Here is a 21,345-nt window from a genome sequence, read left to right as displayed (position 1 = left end):
TAATTATTTGAAAATTGTACATAATTATCTAAGTACCTGAATTTAAAGAGATGAAAACATATTCAATGAATATCACCTACCTACGAGCAGATTTAACATGATGTAGGCAATGATGACATAAAAGGAACAGAAATACATAAGTGCTCCAGCGTAATTCCCACAGTCTGTCGCCCAGTATGTAAATTCATCCGGAGTGCAGAAAGGAGGCTGCACCTTTGGGGTGTTGGGGTTTGGGGAGAGGGAGGTGATGATGAGCATAGAGAATAATTTCTGTAGTTAGTGAACATATCCCTAACCATATAGAATAAACTTCAAAGTAACTTTTCCAAAGCTGCATACATTGGGAACATCAGCTAGAGCAAAAATCAAAAGGAATATTTCATTTATGCTGTGCTTTTCGCCTTGTAGAATGCCAACTTCACTGCCAGCTTTAGAGGCGCAAAGAAAACTGTTTTCCTCCATCAGATTCTCTTTCTGCCACCCCCACTTGCCCCAAGGGATAAGTAACCACTTAGAATGCAAACTACAGAGGGTCAACATAAACACACTTGTATTCTTAGAACTGTGTTTTCGAACTGCAATGAATCTGTTCTTTTTGTATCAATATCGCATTAACATGAAAATAATAAGTGAAAAAAGTGAGCCCTCAAAAAATTAACTTTTCTCTGACTTAAGTAATGGGTTAAGATTTAGGAAGATGGATTCAACAGCAAATCCACATTGAATCTGTATAAGGAGTAATCTCAGTTCCTGGAGCCTGTGAAGGGATGTTATGGAACAAAACTCAGGTTTTTTTGTGTGTGTGTTTAAGATAAACAGAGGGAGAGAAACAGAAAGAGAAGGATCTTCCATCCACTGGTTTACTCCTCAAATGGCCACAGTGGCCAGGGTTGGGCCAGGCCAAAGTCAGGAAGCCCCAGCCCTACCATTCTTCAGGGGCCCAATAAAATACCAACGTTGTGGTGCAGCAGGTTAATCTATCGCCTGCAACACCAGCATCCCATATGAACACCTGCTTGAGTCCTGGCTGCTCCACTTCCGATCCAGCTCCCTGCTAGTGCACATGGGAAAGCATCGGAAGACGGCCTAAGTGCTTGGACCCTGCCACTCACATAGGAGACAGGGATGGAGTTCCTGACTCCTGGCTTTGACCTGGCCCGACCTCGGCCATCATGGCCATTTGGGAAGTGAACCAGCGGATGGAGTAGTATTAGGTATGTATTTTCTTTGGGAATGTATTTAATTCTGCCTTAAGTTATACTTAATTTTTTAATTCTGGCCACATTTATTTGTGTTCTCTAGTTCCTACCATGTGCTAGGCAGATGCCAAGTACTGGAGACAGAGTGGTGAGAAAGACATGGGCCTGTCCTCCCACCCCCATACTGCTGATAGTCTGGAGTTGGGCAGTCTAACATGATGGCCACATGTCCCATGTGGTGATTGAAATTTAATTAACATTAAATAAATTAAACAAAATCTGAAGGGCAGTTCCTCCATTGTACTAGTCATATTTCAAATGTTCAACGACCACATGTGGCTGGTGGCTCCTGAATTGGACAGTACCAGTTTCCATCATTGCAGATATTTCTATAGGAGAGCATTCAAGGGAGATGGCATGGACCAATTCAAGCTAGTAATGCACTACAGTTGTAAGTTATGCCACAAAGGAGAAATGCAGAGATCTGCAAGAACAAGGAACTGGCAGTCTCAACTTGGGAGAAAATAACAGATAGAACTGATGCTTAAACCGAGATCAGAAGGCTGATGGGGATTAGCAAAAGAAGAGCAGCTCAGAGGCCTTGCCAACCCTCGGATTGCTGAGGACCCAGCAGCCAGCACACGCCCAGGAGAAACCAGGGGCTCAGTGAACATCTGTTGAAGACTAAATCAAAGACGTGGGGGGTCCCCTGTTTTCCAAAATGACAAAAGTGCATTGGGGGGAAGACTCTGTGTTTGTCGAATGGAACCACAGTAGCTCAAGTTGGGGTAATGGGATACTTTGCCCTGAAGAGTTATACATTGTAATGCAATTTTAGGAACTAAAAGATCAGGAAATATACTTTGCATACACAATCTGGACGCTAACAAGGGTGGTGCTGCCAATACTGCATTGCCCGAGAGTTCTGTGGAGGCATCGTTAGTGATGGGGAGATACTTACCATACAGTCATGCATAATCTTGTTCCAGTCTTCACCTGTGACAATTCGGAACAGAACGGTGATAGCTTTGCCAGCTGAGGAAAAATTTGCATGCCTAATTTAAGGGAAAAAATGAATAGGATATGAATAATGAACAGTACGGTTTGTCATGTAGCACTATCGTTGGTCACCGTCAAAACCGACGGGTTTCGCAGCCATTTTAGTTGCTAAGTGACTACTTCCAAAGGTTTTTCCCTCTTATTTGTCATTGATATTGGCCTGCAAGGATCGCTGATGAAACAGGCCAACTCTCACAAGGCAGCTTATTGCCACGAAGCTTGATTGAATGAGTACTCAATTTGGTAGTTGAAAATGATTCTTTTTTTTTTTTTTTTTTTACAGGCAGAGTGGATATTGAAAGAGAGAGAGAGACAGAGAGAAAGGTCTTCCTTTTTGCCGTTGGCTCACCCTCCAATGGCCACTGTGGCCTGCGCATCTCGCTGATCCGAAGCCAGAAGCCAGGTGCTTCTCCTGGTCTCCCATGCGGGTGCAAGGCCCAAGCACTTGGGCCATCCTCCACTGCCTTCCCGGGCCATAGCAGAGAGCTGGCCTGGAAGAGGGGCAACTGGGATAGAATCCGGCGCCCCAACCGGGACTAGAATCCGGTATGCCGGCGCCGCAAGGTGGAGGATTAGCCTGTTAAGCCACGGCGCTGGCCAAAAAATGATTCTTTCCTTTGCTTCTGTTGTGTTATAAAAGGTAGAGCATCAATGTGTGACATGACAAGTAAGTACTTCGGATACATTCATAGATACTTGGCTATGTCAGGATTTTTGACAAATAAAAACAAAACTATAAGATGCTTCTTTTAAATAAAGGATCATCATTGGAAAATGCCTGTCATATAGCTACCATTTTGGAGGTTCCAATTCCTCATATTTTATTAAAAAAAAAAACCAATGCAATCTCAAAACTGTTTCACCTAAGAAATGACATACAATTTCTGGTGATATGCAGATAGAAAATATGCTAGAATTAGGAGGAGTTTTATGCCTGAATGTCACGAGAATTATAGATTTTTTGTGTTTTATTTCTAAATTTTCTAAGGATTCAAAAGTAAATAGGCATCCCTTTTTCAATTGGAGAAAAGCCATTTACATTTTGGTTATTTAAATTCCAAGCCAGTTGGTTTTCTCAGTCTTTAAAAGACAGCACTTTAAGTTTTAATGATTTTACTCGGAATGAGTAACCTGTGATAAATGAATGAGAGCCAAGTATGCACTCACCTGTTAATGTTCTCTCCGTACTTCACAGTCCCAAATAAAACGACTCCTGCAAAAGCGTAGCACAGCAGCAGGAGGAACATGCCCACTATGATGAAGAAGCTCTTGTACATGCTGACCACCACGGTCAGGAGGAGCATCTTCAGTGTCACCTGGGGACAGGGCCATGGGGACAGAAGATCCAATGCATTACTCCATGAAGACCCGGGCAGTATATAACATGGAAATGGTTGCCTACACAGTGACTCTCAAGTATGGCATTTAAAAGTTGGTTCTCACTAGGTATGAAATCTCAGTATTATTCCAGAACCACCAGCATTGGGAAATTCCATTCGTACCTCAAACTGTTCAATCTCTTCAGCCAAATTAATAAAAAGATACCCTATTTGGCTTCTGTCTGGTCTTCTCCTGCTCCCCAACTTCTGTAATAAGGGCTACAAATTTGTTACCTAGAATGAGTGGGTTCAAGTTTCTATAACACACAGATTTTCACAAAGACAAAACTAAACAGTGTAATACTAAATAATAAATATTAAATATATTGATTTTTATGGCTACATAGAAGGCATATGGGAAATAATGTTAGTAATGACAAAGGAAACTTTTTAAAACAAAAAAAAATGTAGGTGGAAGAGATACATGAACATATACTAACAAAGAAGGAAATATAGAATTATGAAACCGCACTGTGCATTAAGGATATTTTGGTGGTAACATTACTTCTAAAAATAAAGATAACAAAAGTAAACATACACTAGATTTTTTTTTTTTTTTGCTTTCATGGCTGTATGCTTTCTTTTATGGGCAGTTGAGTTCACTTAGCAAATATGAAGAATAAATAACATAAATGGCAGGAAACAAATCAGATGATGGTTCCTGCTGCATTTTGATATTTAATATTTGTTAATCCTGACTTATGATGTCTAGTAAGTTGCTGAACACAGCCCTGAACACCCAGAGGTCTGCTCTTCAGTGTGTGTGTAGCCTTGGATGAGATTCTTCCCAGCATACTCACATGCTTTCCACAGATGGAGAAAAACCTAAATACAATCACGCAGGCGCCCATCATGTAGGTGTACGCATTCTGAAATACAAACAGAAGACAGCAGCTCGTCATTTGCACAAAAGATCTTGTTACAGTTCCATTTTTCATAAGTCTTCTGGGAAGCCTACTGAATAATTAGTTTAATAAAATGTGAAAATTCCTATAAATTTCTTTCAATCTAAAAAAAGGTGCTGAAAAGGTCACTGCCAAAACTCATGAATATTAGATGTAAAATTCAAATCTCAAATGAAACTTAAGGTTCTGTTTTGCTCAGCTGAAGTCCACATTTTGAAATTTATTTTACATAAAATGGTGATCTGCTCCTTGGAGGACAATGGCATGAAAAAAGAACACAGGATAATAACGCAACAGCATAAAGCTGAGGGAGATGGGAGACAAAGGAATCCTGGCAGAGGAAGGGCTAGTGATGGAAAAGATGGCTGAGGTCTGGATCCTTCTCTCTGAATGTCCTGAGAACTCTGCACACCAGCCACATGTTCTCTAGGGCGCCCTTGGCCCAGCGGCACACCCAGCTCTTCCTGCAAGTGTCTGGCTAGCAGCAGCAAGAGATGATTCTGTGCTTTATGACTAAGAAAGCTTCATCAGGGAGACAAAGATCCCACCGGCTCTCCCTGCAGTAACAGCTCTGACATTCAGCTGGTGCCAAGGTGAGAATGTTCTATCTAGAGGAGCTCGCCTCGCCAAATGACAACAGCCACAGATGGGCCCCTGGGAAGGGGGTCCAGCGAGATCCTTGGTGAGCTACAAGTAGAGAATGTGCGTACACAGCATCTTGGATGGGGAACAAGGACTGCACCTTCCTTCTCATTGGCCCACTGCAAAATGTGGTAGAGTGAGCATCTTTCCAGGAGATGCAGTTCTTAGAGCTGACCAAAAGCAGGCAGGCAGGCAGACAGGCAGGAAGTCTCCTCTACTACTCAGCTTGCACTGAGTAACTTTCAGAAACAAAGAACACTGGCCTTGTCTTCCACCTTAGCTCACGACCTTTGACCCACGTGTGCTGGAAGTAATGGCAGCCAACAGTTTCTAGGGTAATGACTCGAACTCTTTACCTGGACTATGAGGTCCTGAGAGGCCTGACACCTCACTACCTTTCTGAACCCTGTACTGTGCCACTCTCACTCCTACTTGACACACAATCTTGCCGCCTTCTATCTCCCGATGGACACCTGCCTGAAATGTTCTCCCCTCAGCCGACACAAGGAACCCAACCATTGCTCTCTCAGGGCTGCCTTCCAGGACTTCTCTGGTGAAGCCTCTGTCACCGTTTGTTGTCCCAGGAACTCTCCTGTCTCCCCCTACACTGTGACCATAGTTCTGATTGATTTGTGAATTTTTAGCCAGCATCCTAGGCTGCAAGGTTCAACAGAGCAGTGACGGCCTTGGCTTTTCTTGCTACGTTTGTCTCAATTCTAGCACAGTACCTGGCACATCTTTTGCAACACCATTAGTTGTTTGAGAAAATAAATTAGGGTGACTGAGAGCTTACCTATGCCCCAAGCAGCCTGTGGTACTGAAGGTGACCCTGGTTTAAGGAGAACACTCAATATGTTCCCAAGCAAAGCACCTGCGTACTAAAGCAAGCCCTTGATGATGAGCAAATGGGGTCAATGTATTATGGCCATTTCTCAGTATGCCTCTGCCATTAAAGAGATTTGATAGACAGGAACAGGGGAAAACTGACACTACTACTCTGGGTCAAAATCCAAAAGGCTAACAAAAATGAAAATTCAATAGTCCTGCATTATCCAGTTTTACTTTTTATGGTTTTGGTTACTATCAACTATGGTCTGAAAGTATTAAATGGAAAACTCCTTAAATAATTCATCAATTTATAAAGCTCTTATAATACATTTTAATTTTTTATTACTTTTTGCTGTTAACTCTGCCAGATTTATAAATGATGCTCTATCACAGGTGTGTTTGTAAGACAGTGTACAGAAGGTTCAGTACTTTCCATGGTTTCAAGTATCTGTGGAACATCTTGGAACTCATCTCACAGGAAAAAGGAACAGCTCTATTTTTAAACACAGGTAGTCCTTGATGTAGAAAGCAATAACGCATTCAGTAGACAATGGGCTGCCAGTATTGGATTTGATCTTTTCCAGGGCTCCCAATATGTATTCTGACCCTTTCTTGTGATACTGGGCAACAGCTGTGGACTGCAGCTCCTGGGCAGCCCAGCTGTGCTATCACGAGGGGAGAGCACACTGTTGCTAAGTTGTTCAGTAGGTTAACTGTGCTCAACACATTTTTGTAAAAGATTTATTTATTTATTTGAAAGGCAGAGAGGCATAGGAGGATCTATCTATATCTATCTATATACAATGATATATAGAGATATATACTGATTCATATATATATGAGAGAGTATCTTCCATCCACTGGTTCATTCCTCAGATGGCCTCAACAGCTGGAGCTGTACCAGTCTGAAGCCAGGAGCCAGGAGCTTTCTCCAGGTCTCCCATGTGGGTGCACGGGCCCAAGGACTTGGGCCATCTACTGCTGCTTTCCCAGGCCAGAGAGAGAGAGCTGAATCAGAAGTGGAGCAGCCAGGACTTGAACCAGCACCCATATGGGATGCTGGTACTGCAGGCAGCAGCTTTACCTGCTACACCATAGTGCCAGACCCACCAATGCATTTTTGACCTAATGATATTTCCAAGTTAGGATGGGTGTATCAGGACATAATCCTGTTGTGAGTCAGGGCATCTGTAATGCCTGATATAATATAAGCTCTAATTTTTATAATTTGAGAAAGATTCCATATGTGATCTCACTTGATCACATATGACATAGGTGGATTATGAAGTTATATCCCCAGGTTAGAGCAGGAAACAAACGATTTCCAAAGAAAAACAACCCAGTGAAGGCTGGGAAATTGTGGAGCCATTCTAGGACTATATCATCCAGAGTTGCACTGCCCAATATTTGAATCACCAATCACCTGCGTTATTGTGTACTTGATATGCGGTCAATCAAAATGGAAATGTACAGTGAGTATAAAACATAGAGATGTCCTACTGAAAAGGATGCAACCCATCTCACTGATAAATATTAAATCTGCTTATGTGTTGGAATAATATATTGTATATGGTAGGTTTAAATGCATGATTAAATTAATGTCACTGTTTCTTTTTCTGATTTTTAAGGGATTTCTGGAAATTTTTAAATGACATCTTCGGCCACATTTTATTTCCATTGGGTAACACAGCTCTAGATTACAGTCAACAACACCCAGAGTTGTAAATTTCAAGACAGATTTCAGACTAAAGGGAGTGTGATGGCATTTTAGGCACAATGGTAAGAATCCAGAGTAGACAGGGGAATGATGTGCTTTAGAGAAACAGCAGCTAGCTGTGTAGTTAGAGAATAAGGCAGTGGGAGCCCCTGAGAATCTCATCATGGAATGCCCATGAGAATGCTGTAAAGGCGATGCTACACTTCAGCTCAGAGCACTGGGGCACCTGACACAACCCTCTCACCTGAATTCAGACAGTTCCTTTCATGTGTTTCAGTATTCCTCCCTCTCTCATTTTACTTCTTGGTAAAATGATGGGTTAACCCTGGAGATTTTTAACCCTCTCTTTCTGGCTTGCACACTATAGGGCTTGGAAGAGTGAGGTTTGCCTGTGTGAACAGCGTGTGCATGTGTGTGTGTGTAAGGCAGTCACCATCTAAGCTGGACTTCAGGGAGCTTCTTCTAACACCCATGAGAGCAGGCTGACACAGAGTACAGGACTGGAGGTGAGATGGAACCGAGTGGCACTGACATGATCAACTCAAAGTTTTGTTATGTGCTTACCAGGAGAGCAAAGTGAAGTACCACCCACACCACACCGAGGGAGGTCACCAGGAGATCATATCGGTTCCTCCTGCTTTGCCAGAAGCCAGCAGGTGACATTGCTATGATCTTCATTGTGACCTGGGCAAAAAATAATGAAGAGAATAGATAGGGAACAGATGAACAGATGTTCAGTACCTACTTAAACCTGCTAACCTGAGACGTATATTTTTACTTATTTATTTACTCCAATGGGGGTGAGAAAGAGACTGATCACTCCCATTTTCTTGTTCATTTTCTAAATGTTCACAAGAGCAAGGGTTAGGTCAGGAACAAAAAGAGGAGGTGGAAACTCAATCCAGGTCTCCTATGTGGGTGACAGGAACCAAACTACCTGAGCCATCACTGCTGCCTCCTAGGGTCTAAGCTGGAACTAAGAGCCAAGCTGAGTATGGAACCCAGATGTTGTGATATGGGATGCAGGCATCTTAACCTGTGTTTTAAGTGCTAGGCCAAATACTCTTCCGATGTGGTATTCTTAAAATATGTAGTCAACAAAAAGAAGAGGTTATTGCCAAGATATTTATATTTGATTTTAAAGCTAAGTAGGTCCCAAATCTATATTCTTCACATTCTTTTCTTCCCGTTTCATGACTAGTTTGAGTAACAGGACATTTTCCATCCTCCAGTAAAAGTCCATAGTTTTAGGGAAACATCAACCAGTATAGGGTGACATGAGAATCTGCTTGTGTTTGATTGAAGATCACCCTGAAAAGTGATGTTATATGGGCCACATAGGGAAACAAGCTTGGCTGGGCCCACTGGCTTTGCCACCACCTTGTAACATGAGTCCCCGAATGATGGTGGCTTGTGCAATCTGCTCTAAATATTTGAACTCCCAGGAGCAGGTAGGCCACCGATCATATATATATATATATATATATATATATATATATATATATATATATATATCAATTGACAGTAGCACTTTTGTAGCAAGAGAAATTGGACCGTAAAGTGAAATCTTTGATCCATTTAAGCAAAAGAACCACAAAGGACACATGCTAAGAGCACGCTACCCCTCACCTCCACCCCAAAATGGACCTCAGGCCTGAAAATAAGTGCCTCCAAAGGGAGACACGGGTTTACTTTGCCCCCAGAGTCACCGACGCATCCACTGTACCTCTAGAACAAAGATGAAGGTGAAAACAACGGACATCGTTGCCAAAGGGACAGTCACAGGGTCCTCGACATCCCACTGTAACAGAAACAGCACACACGTCTGCCAGCACCCAAGGCCACCCAACAGCCTCTCCCCCACCCTGCCCAGCTTCACAGGACCATGGGCCTTAGTTTTCATACTCAGGAACAGAGACTGCAAATGGATGCGGCAGCTTGCGACATTCTCAGATGTCCCAAGGAATGCAAAATGCACTCCCAGAGCCTCAGGTGAAATGAAGTACCTTGACCGAGAGCAACACCGACTGGGCCAAAACAAGTAATGCAATTGTCCTCTTGAAAAATGGATGCTGGGTTATGTCATACATTTTAGCTCTGAAGCCATCATTATCTGGAAAAGAAAGGTTTAGGCAAGGGCATCTTAGACATGGGTCACATTTACTTTCTTGTCTTTCATTTTCTTTAATGCTCATCTTAAAACCCATTACATCTTTTCCCCCACAGTTCAATCTATTGTGAAGTGTTTTGTAGGAAAGACTGGCTCTGAATATTTAAAACGACAGTGCGTGACACCAGCCACATTGCAGGGAGAAGTGCTTCGTTCAATTTCTGTCAGCCTAATACATTTCACTCATATTTTTTAAAAGGCAAGCACAAATACATTTTATTTAAGAATTCATTTTTTCATTAAGGCTTATTCTAAGAGCACTGAAGCACAGCCTTTGGGTGGTTGATTTTAATAGCCTGGTAGAGAGCTCTGTAGTTTGGAGCCTGTTTCTGTATTAACTTATGCACAGCCTCCCAGTGGCCTCACAATTATTATTTTAATTTAAATCTGAGACTCCTGGGGAATCATGAACACTAGTGCCCAACATGAATAAAATCAGAGCATCTTTGATACCCGGGCGAGGTGGGAGATGAAGGGGCTGAGCGATCTTCAGTCTGCTCTTGAGGTCTTCCCATCGTCTCTGATCCACGGTCAGCAAAGCCGTCCCCTGGACAAACAAAGGACAGCAGGCAAAGGAAAAGGAAGAGAACATAGCAGACAGGGTGGTGATACAAACAGGACCAATGTGGGAGCTTACAAGAAAGATATTCTTCAAATACCAAGAATGTTACAGAAACACAGTCAGAATTCGCAAAGCCCATCTTAAGAGAGTTCCCCAAAATGATGACTGTGTTTCAGAAATCGTTAAGCAGCCTCCAGTCTGTATCTTGGAAGATGTGTGACACTCTATAGTATTACCCTTTGAAAAGGGGAGTTCAACTAACAGTGCTTTTGTTTCCCATCACAGAAGCAAAATTATCGCTTGTTGATAAGTATTTTGTACATTCTCATATGTACAATCACAAAACTGATTTTAATAGAACCGAAGTCATAGGATTTACCTCTTTAGGATAGCTGGGTAAAAATGGGATGGGAATATTCTGTTGGACACAACAGATTACATAATTAAAATGCACATAAATCATGTTGTATTGTATTATACTGTATTATATTTTATTATAAATGCAGATGTACAACTCAAGAAACTGGAAAACAAATCTTACCCTCATGCCCACACTCCCCTTCCTTTCCCTAGGCTCACAACTGTTCTGAGGGGGTGTATCTCCTTACTAGGTTTCCAGTCTTTGTACTTAGGTATGGACAAATACATCAGAATGCATTTGCTTTGAATTTGTATAATTTATATAAGTGGCATCCAGCATGTGTTTATCAATGCTGTTCATGTTTATCTTCATTGAATGGTGTTTTCCACAGACCTAGATGACCGGATCTAATCTGTTAATTGCTCACGTTTTAGTCCACTGTACAAACGTATTGGAAGCCACTCATTTTAGATTTATGGACTATACAACATGCAGCTATTGACTGTCTTTCTGTAAACATCAATGAGAGTATCTCTATTGTAAAGCTCTAGGGGAAGGACTGCTAGGCTTTGAGAGACTTTACATTTACCAGATATTGCCATGTTGCTATCCTCAAAGAAAAGCAACCAAAACAATTTCTCCCTAGCAATATACAAGCAATCCCATTTCCTTATATTCTGACAATATCACACTTTTAATTTATCCTTTAAGGTGGATATGAAATGTTTCCAAGTGAGTTTTAATATTAAAGAGATGAAGCTTTTTTATTGAGTGGATAAATGGTGATTCTAGTCTTTCTACATGAATTGCCTATTCATATTCTTTGCTCATTTTTGTATTTTGATATTTATTCTAATGTTCTATAGAAATTATTTAGAATTGTCAGTTATGTGACTTGTAAATATAGTATTTTCTCTTAGTTATATTTTTATTTTGTTTAGAGTGATTTTTTTCATTTAGAAATTAATTTTTACAGTTTTTCCTTTATAGATCTTACTTAGTGGATAATATCAACATATACAGAACTATTCCAGGGTAAAAAAACAAATGCTTACATAATCTTAGAATGTTTTAAATTTTGCTTATCATATCTAGGTTTGAGTTCTCTGCATTCAATTTTGAGCATGCTGGTGGCAGAGGTTTGGGGGTTCAGTTTAGCTTTCTATGTCCCAAGAATGAGTGCTCCTGACATCTTTTACTCTTGGTCTCGTCTCCACTGACTTGGGTCTACTTATGTTTTGTACATAGGCAATCCCTCCTGGGGCTGTCTAGGATATGTCTAATTTTCTATCGTCCCTATACTGATGCTATTTTAATTACTATAGCTTGTTTTATTTCCTTTTCCACATTTGTGTTCTTACCCTATCTTATTGGAAGTTTGTCAATTTGATTTTCTTTTTTTTTATTTTATTTATTTATTTTTTTAATATTTTATATTTTTTTATTTTTGACAGGCAGAGTGGACAGTGAGAGAGGGACAGAGAGAAAGGTCTTCCTTTTTGCCGTTGGTTCACCCTCCAATGGCCACCACGGTAGCACGCTGCGGCCGGCGCACCGCGCTGATCCGATGGCAGGAGCCAGGTGCTTCTCCTGGTCTCCCATGGGGTGCAGGGCCCAAGCACTTGGGCCATCCTCCACTGCACTCCCTGGCCACAGCAGAGAGCTGGCCTGGAAGAGGGGCAACCGGGACAGGATCGGTGCCCCGACCGGGACTAGAACCCGGTGTGCCGGCGCCGCTAGGCGGAGGATTAGCCTAGTGAGCCGCGGCGCCGGCCCAATTTGATTTTCTTAAAGGACAGTTACAGCTTTTGTTACTTTTGAACATTATAGAATGTTCTTCATTGTCTGTACCATTAATTTTCCTCCTAATCTTTGTGACTTTCTTCTATCTCCTCCTTTCTTCAATTTTATTTTGCTATCCTTAGTATACCATATTGAGATAGTTCACATATTAACATTTAACCTTGGATTTTTCTCTAATGTATACACTTAAAGTGATAAATTTCTCTCTAGCTACTGATGTATCTATACCTTGAGAATTTTTTATAAGTGATATTTTAAAGATTTACCTCTAAATGTTTTATGGTTTTCTATTAAGAATTCTTCTTTAAGTTGCAAATAAGTTGGAATTATCTTTTTTTTAAAATTTTTATTTGAAAGACAGTTACAGAGAGAAGTAGAGCCAGAGTGAGAGCGAGAGCTAAAGCGAGAGGTATTCCATTTGCTGGTTTTACTCCACAAACAGCTGCAATGGCTAGAGCTGAACTGATCCTAAGCCAAAAGCCAGGAGCTTCTTCTGGGTCTTCCATGCAGGTGCAGGGGCCCAAGGACTTGGACCACCTTCTACTGCTATCCCAGGCCATAGCAAAGAGCTGGATCAGAAGTGGAGTAGCCGGGACTCGAACTGGTGCCCATAAGGGATGCAGGTGCTTCAGGCCAGGGGTTTAACCTGCTGTGCCACATTGCCAGCCTCGGAATGTTGTCTTAATATTCCCAAGTTATGAGGTATTTGGGTATCTTTTATGATAATAAGAGAATATACTCTGTACATTATCAATTCTTGGGTAACTATTGTTTTATTGCCTTTTGGAAAATATGTTTTATATATGAAAATAATACATATTTCTAAATTGTGCAGATCAGGGTTCTTTTTATGTTCATTAGATCTCATTTTTATTGCTTCAAGTGTATTGATGTGAAATTAGGTGTATTACTCAAACATAAGGTCTCACTGTAGGGAAATCAGAAAAGAAAAACCAAATTACTGATATTCATTTGGAGCTTTGTGAAAAGGCTTCCATTTCTGAGGAAGACCTATTTTTGGACAACTCTGAATCCTAAAAGCGTTATCCCCACAGTTTTCTTTACTCTGCATCTGTATCCCTATTCCTCCATATTGAGAACTCAATTTTTTATCCTTGGGTATGGCCACTAGGACAGGTACTCTCCGAGGGCACACATCTCTGTGTGTTTAGTGTGTAGTTTAGCCTGTATGTCCTTAATGCAAGGACCAGTGTCTCCCACCTGGTAGGTGCTCAGTCAGCCTGTTGAATGATTGAATAACAAATAAATGCTCTTATCTAGCAACTCACTTTAAAAAACTCACAGAAACAAAATCTTCTATAAAAGATTCACACAATTTAGAATTTCTACATCCAACAAACTAATTGAGTCCTTGATGTCTGCTGGGAGGACTTCTTCTCATTTCCCCCTTTCTCCCAGCTCCTGTTTAGCTGACCGGCCATGCAATGCAAACAGTCTCTCACTTCCTGCCTCCTTCAGAACAAGCAGTGATGGAAGTGGACCTCCCTGACGCTCTGCGGACCTACTCTAAGTTCACTGTGCCTCTTCCAGTTACTGCCCACTTCATGTTGTTGCATTATGTTGCTGGGCTGTAGGCAACCACAGGACCCCAGTCTCCTGACATGTGCACCTGCCCAGAGCGCCTCGGATGGGTTCTACGCAAGCGGTGCCCAACACTCCTGTTAATTGGCTGATTCACTTCTGCTCTCATTCTGGAATTCCCAGTGTCTACTCCATGTGGCAAGGCTCAAAGGCATGTAGACCCATATTCCTCTTTTTGCTTGGTATTAGACTGAACACACTGTGGGACTCAAAAACAAACAAACAAACAAAAAACCCTCATTGTATAAGTGTGTTAGGAAGTAAAATAGAGGGGCTGGGTGACACCATCACTACTGTTCTGTATTTCTGTGGGCACGGGTGCTGTTGGTGCCCAAGGGGGGTTTTTGTGAACTGCACCCTTAGGAAGCATGAATGAAATGACATACTCATTAGGCACACATCAAAGGTGGCCATTGATTACTGAGTAAGTGGCACCACACACGCAGAGTCCCATGTGTGGCCACACAAACCAAAGGGCTCTGGTGTATGCATGGGAATCAGGCCTTGCCATGAATGACGTGAAACAGCACAGAGCTTTGCGGGCAAATCTAGCTTTAATTTAGTGCAGAGTGACAGTCGACTCTTTCTATGCTCGCCTTGGGGAAACCACAGACCCTGCGTACTATGCACTGATTCTGAATTCTGACGCCAGTTTTTACTCCTTAAAAGGTTGGCACTGTGGCATGCTAGGCTAGGCTTATGCCTGTGGTGCTGGCATCCCATATGAGCGCCGGTTTGAATCTCAGGTGCTACACTTCTGATGCAGCTCTCTGCTTATAGACTGGGAAAGCAGTGGAAGATAGCCCAGGTGCTTGGGCCCCTGTGCCCACGTGGGAGACCTGGAGGAATCTCCTGGCTCCTGGCTTTGGATCTGCTCAGCTCTGGCCCTTGTGGCAATTTGGGGAGTGAACCAGTGGATGGAAGATCTTCTGTCTCTTCCTTTCTCTGTCTGTAACTCTGCCTCTCAAATAAATAAATAGATTTAAAAAAAAAAAAAAGCTTGAGACACGTGATTGTTGCTTCTTCAACCATGCATTTCAGAGTTGTGAGAACTAATAGTAGCATATGTCAAATCTTAATCCATAGTAAGTGCTCAAAAATTGTTTGCATTTCAATGATTCTAACTCCAAAAGACTGAGTCTTGTACAACAGATGCCATATCAGTTGTGCCCAGAAACACAAGCACCACTCCAAAGAGCGCTAATAGAATGTTCTTCCCTGAACTCATATTTTCATAGCAAACTCCATTGCTGTTTTCCCATTCATGAGCCCTTGCATTGATGAGAGCTGTTATGGACTCTGTGTGCTTCCCGAGTTCAGGAAGTTTGTAAACTTTACATGAAATTAGAAAATCTTTTTGTGCTTTGAATTAGGATTTTAAAATTGTACTGTCCCCTGCACCCTATCAAAATTCTGAGTTCACCCACTGAGTTACAAAGAAGCATAGAATTTACATTTTGTGACAGTGATATTACCTGCAATCAGTGAATCCCTTTCATCTACTGTACTTTAATAACTTGCTTCGCATCCTTTCAGTCTGAGCAATAGGGGATGCGCTTCTCAGTTGTGGGTGAATTAATGACACTGTTACCAAAAGGGTAAATTTAGCAAGAGAATTGTACTCTTAAATCATATGCCTGAAAGGCAGCAAGGAGGTAGCTTGTAAAATAGTCCCAGAGATTATTTCCATCAGTCACCTTAGAGTTTAATGTGACTTCATGCCGTGTGTGGGGAAAAAAAGAGCTAGAGAGAGAGGCTAGAGAAGAAGAAACCCGGTGGTGTTCAGACAGAGAATTCTTACCTTGTTTTCATTGAAATTAGCAATAACAACTCCAACAAAAAGGGTCAGTCCAATCATACAACCCAGGAATACAAAAACATGAATATAGATTCCATGGATCTGCATAAATGAGAACGAGGGTTATTCATCAAAGCCAGGGAAAGCTGCTCTTGCAACATTCAAAAGATTCCATGCACTTGCTTACCGGCCCCACACGATGAATAATAACATCCCTCACTTCCACCCAGCCTTTCAAGGAGAGAACTTCAAACAATGCCAGCATCGCATTGCCCACATTGTCAAAATTAAAGTTCCGAGGATTCGCCCTGCAATGCAGAAAGAGGAATGTTCTGTGAAATTCCAATCAGATGCACCCTAAGGCAAATATCTCCAGCTCTTTCCAACCCTGGGTACTGGGGGTGGGGGTAGGAACAGTTTGTGTGTGGGAAGGAGGGCTATACAGAATCCTTATGTGGAAATCACAAGGATGCAGTAATGTGTTACAATTGATTAATTATGTTCCTTAGGTAACCATGGGGTGTTCTCCATTTACAACTCCATTTAAAGATGATTTCAGAGGTTTGTACAAAGGAGCACTGGATTTTGGATGAGACTTTGGAAATAGTTTTATAATTGCAAACCCTAAAGGCATAAATTGTAATTTCCTGCCTTCGTGTAGAAAATGTAAAAAGAGTAGAATTTGGCCATTTTGTGTCATCACTGTGAACTTGATCCTTACGTTACTGACGTATTTGGAGGTCACTCAGATAGTAAGAAGTGTTTGCTGAGGCTGTGTGTGTCCCAATCATTCTCTCCCAGTGGGTTTTTTCTCTAACTCTGAGTGTTCTCAACAGAGCCTCCCTAGGGTTCCCACAGTTGACTCTCGAAATATCTTGGCGCTGCTATTAACTATGGGGATGTCTCCTTTCTGGTTTCCCTGGAAGGTTTTGACTTTTTCTTCCTGTCTACAAAAGTGATCCTTTCTATTCTATTGCCTCCTCTTTCTTCATTGCAGTGCTAGCCAACATTTGTGTTGTTAAGAAAAGAGACTTTCAGTGTTTCCCTCCCTTTCTTCATTATTAGAGGATATTTTCAACAATTAAAAGGTTTCTAGAACTGCACACTGAAAAAATTATACTATAATACTATATCTATTCCATGAATCTGATGAACAATTGGTTCCTATCAAAATTCTATGTTAATCATTTCCCGCTGCTGTCTCATTGATCAAAATTTAACTCATGAAAAGCAACATTCAGAAAGAGCTGGAGGAGGATTCTGAGTTAGTGTTTTTCTATCATCTTTTATGCTTTTTAAACTACAGAGACAATCATGAGATGTACTGTTGTAGGAATTTCTTTAATACTAAATGGATAGAGATCTAATAAGAGAAAAAACACAAAACTAAAACATCTAAGGGTTTAAGGCTGATTGGTGGAGCTATTTTCTATATTGTACATCAGCCCCACTCAGAAATTCATATTTTGGAATTCTGATTAATATTTCTATGTGAAGGTCCAAATATATATTTTAGATTTTGTCAGCAACCTGTCCCTTGAGGGATTTCAATGAAGTCTCATATATTTTACAGAAGACAGAAATTTCAAGATTTGACAGTTGCCACAATTTGCTTGAATATGGAGTTTTTAAGCCAAGTGAGGCATTTTTCAGCTCTGATGTTGAACTTCCTCACTCATCCATTTTCATTATGTAAAAGTGCTTTTTTAGCTGCATTTGTAGCAACATAAACTACTTCTATGCACCTTGTTCCTTAGAAGTTAGAATGACTTGCAAATACACTTTAAGGCTAAACCAAGAAAAACAAAAACGTAGTCTCATAGACCTAAATAGTTGAAAAAATATATCACATATATATTTTTAAAAAGTGCTTTTCTTAGTTTTAATAATATATGATGGTTATTTATGCTTTGCTCATGCTAGCAAAAAGTTAGAGACCTTTTCTGTAATAACGGATGACTTCCATAAATCTCAAACAAACTCCACGGTTGTCATTTTACATAGCACACTTCCTTGAATTGAGAGGCAAGGTTATTTAAGTTGCACCTTTCTGGAAGCCTAGGGGTCTATTTGTGTTCTACCACATTTATGAAATTATGTTGTTTCATTTTTTATTTTCCTAGACATCGAGCTCCAAGATGGGCAGGGGCCATAGCTTAACCAAGCTGTGTCACAGTGACAGCATAATTCCTGCTGCCTGGCAAGCACTGCACACATTTATGGAAACTGAACATCGTACTCTGTTGAATTTTGTGTCAAGCAGGCTATTTTCCTATATCCCAGACTTCTGCTTGAAATGCAACACTAATATCCACAATATATGATATGTTTAATCATTTTACAGAGTGCTTTTTATCTCATCAAGTCTGAGTGGTTCAGAAGGAAATGAATGCATTCATCTCAAGACAGAATATAGGAACTAGACCGTCTCCTGAATTAGATAGTACATATTTATTTTCTAATTATAATTACCAAAGCATTCCTCTAGGCATATTCCCAGATATAAACTGTGTTCTTAATCATAATTTAGCCAATATAAAATTACAAAGTTATTTTGCCTGATTAGCTTATTAAAGAAGGAAAACGTAAAAGCAGTTATTGTTACAACTGACATTTACTAGACTGAAGATTTTTGTTTCGTTACAACTAATCCAGGTCACAACTTCCTGGACAAATGGATGGAAGCAATTGTTCCATGGATACTCATGGTTTTAAAATTTCATTAACCTTGAAATCCCCAGTGAGATCTCCCATAAAATAACCCATTTAAATTAACTTTGATTTTAAAATGATATTCCGCTGGCTTTGGTATACCGCAGGGTGGGTATGCTCTTCTCTGAACATTGCTTTGCAACGTGTTCCAGCTCCTTCCAGACATCTTGGGGGTGGATCTGAGGCTCTTTTCAGACTCAAGGTGAATCTCAGTTTAAAAAAGTCAACTCCATTTGTCATCACATCTGTGGTCTCATAACCTGTACAAGAACCCTCTGCAGCCACTCAGGCCTGACTGTGGGCTGAGGGGAGGAAGAGTGCTGGCTACCCTCTCGGATCCACTCCTCCTCTCCAGGCCACAGTTACCTGACTGGGGTGGGAAGGAGTGGAGTTGAAGACGTGGGGTGGAAGCACTGTGTACCTGATCCTGCAGGACTGTGGCCACGGATGGTGGACGTCATCATGGTGGACGTCACTCTCTGATGCAGTGAATTTGTGTGCTCCTAAGAAACACTCCCTGTCTTTACCATGTTCCTAGCTTCTATAATATCCGTCCCACATCCACTTTTTTTTTTTTTGGACAGGCAGAGTGGAGAGTGAGAGAGAGACAGACAGAAAGGTCTTCCTTTACCGTTGGTTCACCCCTCAATGGCTGCTGCAGCTGGCACACCGCACTGATCTGAAGCCAGGAGCCAGATGCTTCTCCTGGTCTCCCATGTGGGTGCAGGGCCCAAAGACTTGGACCATCCTCCACTGCACTCCTGGGCCACACTCCTGGACCGGAAGAGGAGCAACCGGGACAGAATCCGGCACCTCAAACCTGGACTAGAACCCAGGGTGCTGGTGCTGCAGGCAGAGGATTAGCCTATGGAGCTGCCTTGTTCTAGACTGTCACCTTGCCTCAACCTCCTGCCTTGCTGATCAACCGCTCCCCATCCCTGGCAGGAGACTCCCTCCTGGAGGTGTGCTTTCAAATACCAACTAACCCATGCAGAGTGCACAGCCCCAAACACCTGCTTTGTGAGGCTTTCACCTGACAAGTCACTCTACACATGCCTTAACCACACCATGACCAAGTACCAGCCAATGAGGGACAGCTCCTATGCCCCTGAGCCTGCTGGAAACTGTTCAAGCTGCCCAACCCCAAGCCCACTTGGCCTGACTCCCTCCCTGTTCCTGCCCCAAGAAACCATAATACAGGTTTCCCCACAGTTCTCTGCCTCTGCCTATCTGGTGACCAACCTTGGTCTTCCCTGTGGGGGCCTTCATAGTGTGGTGTGACCCCTCCTGTTGGGAAGAGTGAGTAAGGAACCACCTTTTTGATGGCAGTTGTCACCCGGTCTGTTGGCCTTCCTCTATCTCAGATTTTCTACTCCTCAGCATGGAGTGCTCCACTGTGTCACTGCCATGATGAGCGTGCTGTCTCCAGGCAACTGTCAGCTCTGCTCCTGGAAACACACCCACAGTCTCCCTCCACGGGGGTTCCCTGTCCCCTGCACACAACCCTTGGCCAGGCAGATGGCCCTAGGCGATGACTATGTCACTCTCCTGGGATGCCAGGTAACCTTGTCCTGCATATGGTGAAGAGCAAGGTGGCCTGTTCTAGTCTTGCCAATATCTGACCAGAATTGACCCTCCTGGAGCAGGAAGCATCCTCAATGTTTTCCCTGAGTCGAGGGAAGGTAGAGGCCGTGGCACTCTCTGTGCCTGACTTCAGTTACTTCCAGGACCCAATCTTTGAATGCAGTGCTTTCTAGTATAAACTAGAACTGGGTGATAGAGGCAGATAATCTTGTAGTAAGTCCTGCCAGGATTGCTCTAGTTGCTGTCTTTGGAATGTAAAGATACTCTATCTGCTAGTGACCTCTCTTTGTGGCTTTATCCAAGGTTCCAAAACGTCAGGAAAAAATTCTACTTGATGCCCTGACATAATTATTTATGATATTACGTAATTTCATCTGACAAAAATACACTTAATTCTTCTTTACTGTTTTTTTAAATTTCATTTCATTCTTTTTTTATTTTTATTTTTGACAGGCAGAGTTAGACAGTGAGAGAAAGAGAGAGGGAGGGAGGGAGGGGAGGAGGGAGACGGAGAGAAAGGTCTTCCTTCCGTTGGTTCACCCCCTAAATGGCCACCACGGCCGGTGCGCTGCACCGATCTGAAACCAGGAGCAGGTGCTTCTCCTGGTCTCCCATGTGGGTGCAGGGCCCAAGGACTTGGGCCATCCTCCACTGCACTCTCGGGCTACAGCAGAGAGCTGGACTGGAAGAGGAGCAGCTGGGACAGAATCCGGCACCCCAACGGGGACTAGAACCTGGTGTGCCGGCACCCCAGGTGGAGGATTAGCCCATTGAGCTGTGGCGCCGGCCCTTCTTTACCGTTTTACTTTAATGGAAATCAGAGTGCTTTTCCAGCTAGCATGACAAAGATGACATCCCCATATGTTGTATTTCTTTCTGTCCATGCTTCACCCACAGATCCAAAATTCATCTTGTTTTATAGTTCTCAGGCATTGTAAAATAGTAAAATCTCAATACAAAGCATAGTGACTTGTTTATAAAAGTGGACTTCATATTACAGAAGTGTGAAGGCAAGGTAATGGTG

General features: G+C 42.1%; 1 protein-coding gene across 2 annotated transcripts in view; it reads right to left on the bottom strand.

Annotated features, from left to right (window-relative positions):
• NALCN (sodium leak channel, non-selective) overlaps positions 1–21,345 on the bottom strand; it is a 375,909-nt gene that overhangs the window by 13,245 nt on the left and 341,319 nt on the right. For both annotated transcript variants that reach the window (XM_062193965.1, XM_062193966.1), the window contains exons 29-38: positions 16,213–16,333; positions 16,029–16,127; positions 10,353–10,446; positions 9,736–9,842; positions 9,456–9,530; positions 8,294–8,413; positions 4,438–4,506; positions 3,426–3,574; positions 2,161–2,254; positions 81–213 (exon numbers count right to left, since the gene is read on the bottom strand). In XM_062193965.1, the coding sequence (XP_062049949.1) occupies positions 81–213; positions 2,161–2,254; positions 3,426–3,574; positions 4,438–4,506; positions 8,294–8,413; positions 9,456–9,530; positions 9,736–9,842; positions 10,353–10,446; positions 16,029–16,127; positions 16,213–16,333 (1,061 nt within the window). The remainder of the gene's footprint in view (positions 1–80; positions 214–2,160; positions 2,255–3,425; positions 3,575–4,437; positions 4,507–8,293; positions 8,414–9,455; positions 9,531–9,735; positions 9,843–10,352; positions 10,447–16,028; positions 16,128–16,212; positions 16,334–21,345) is intronic.

This window comes from Lepus europaeus, chromosome 6, assembly GCF_033115175.1.
Source record: "Lepus europaeus isolate LE1 chromosome 6, mLepTim1.pri, whole genome shotgun sequence".
In the NCBI taxonomy this organism is placed as follows: domain Eukaryota; kingdom Metazoa; phylum Chordata; class Mammalia; order Lagomorpha; family Leporidae; genus Lepus; species Lepus europaeus.
The sequence above is the reverse complement of the archived record's forward strand: the minus strand, read 5'-3'. Positions and strand labels throughout refer to the sequence as shown.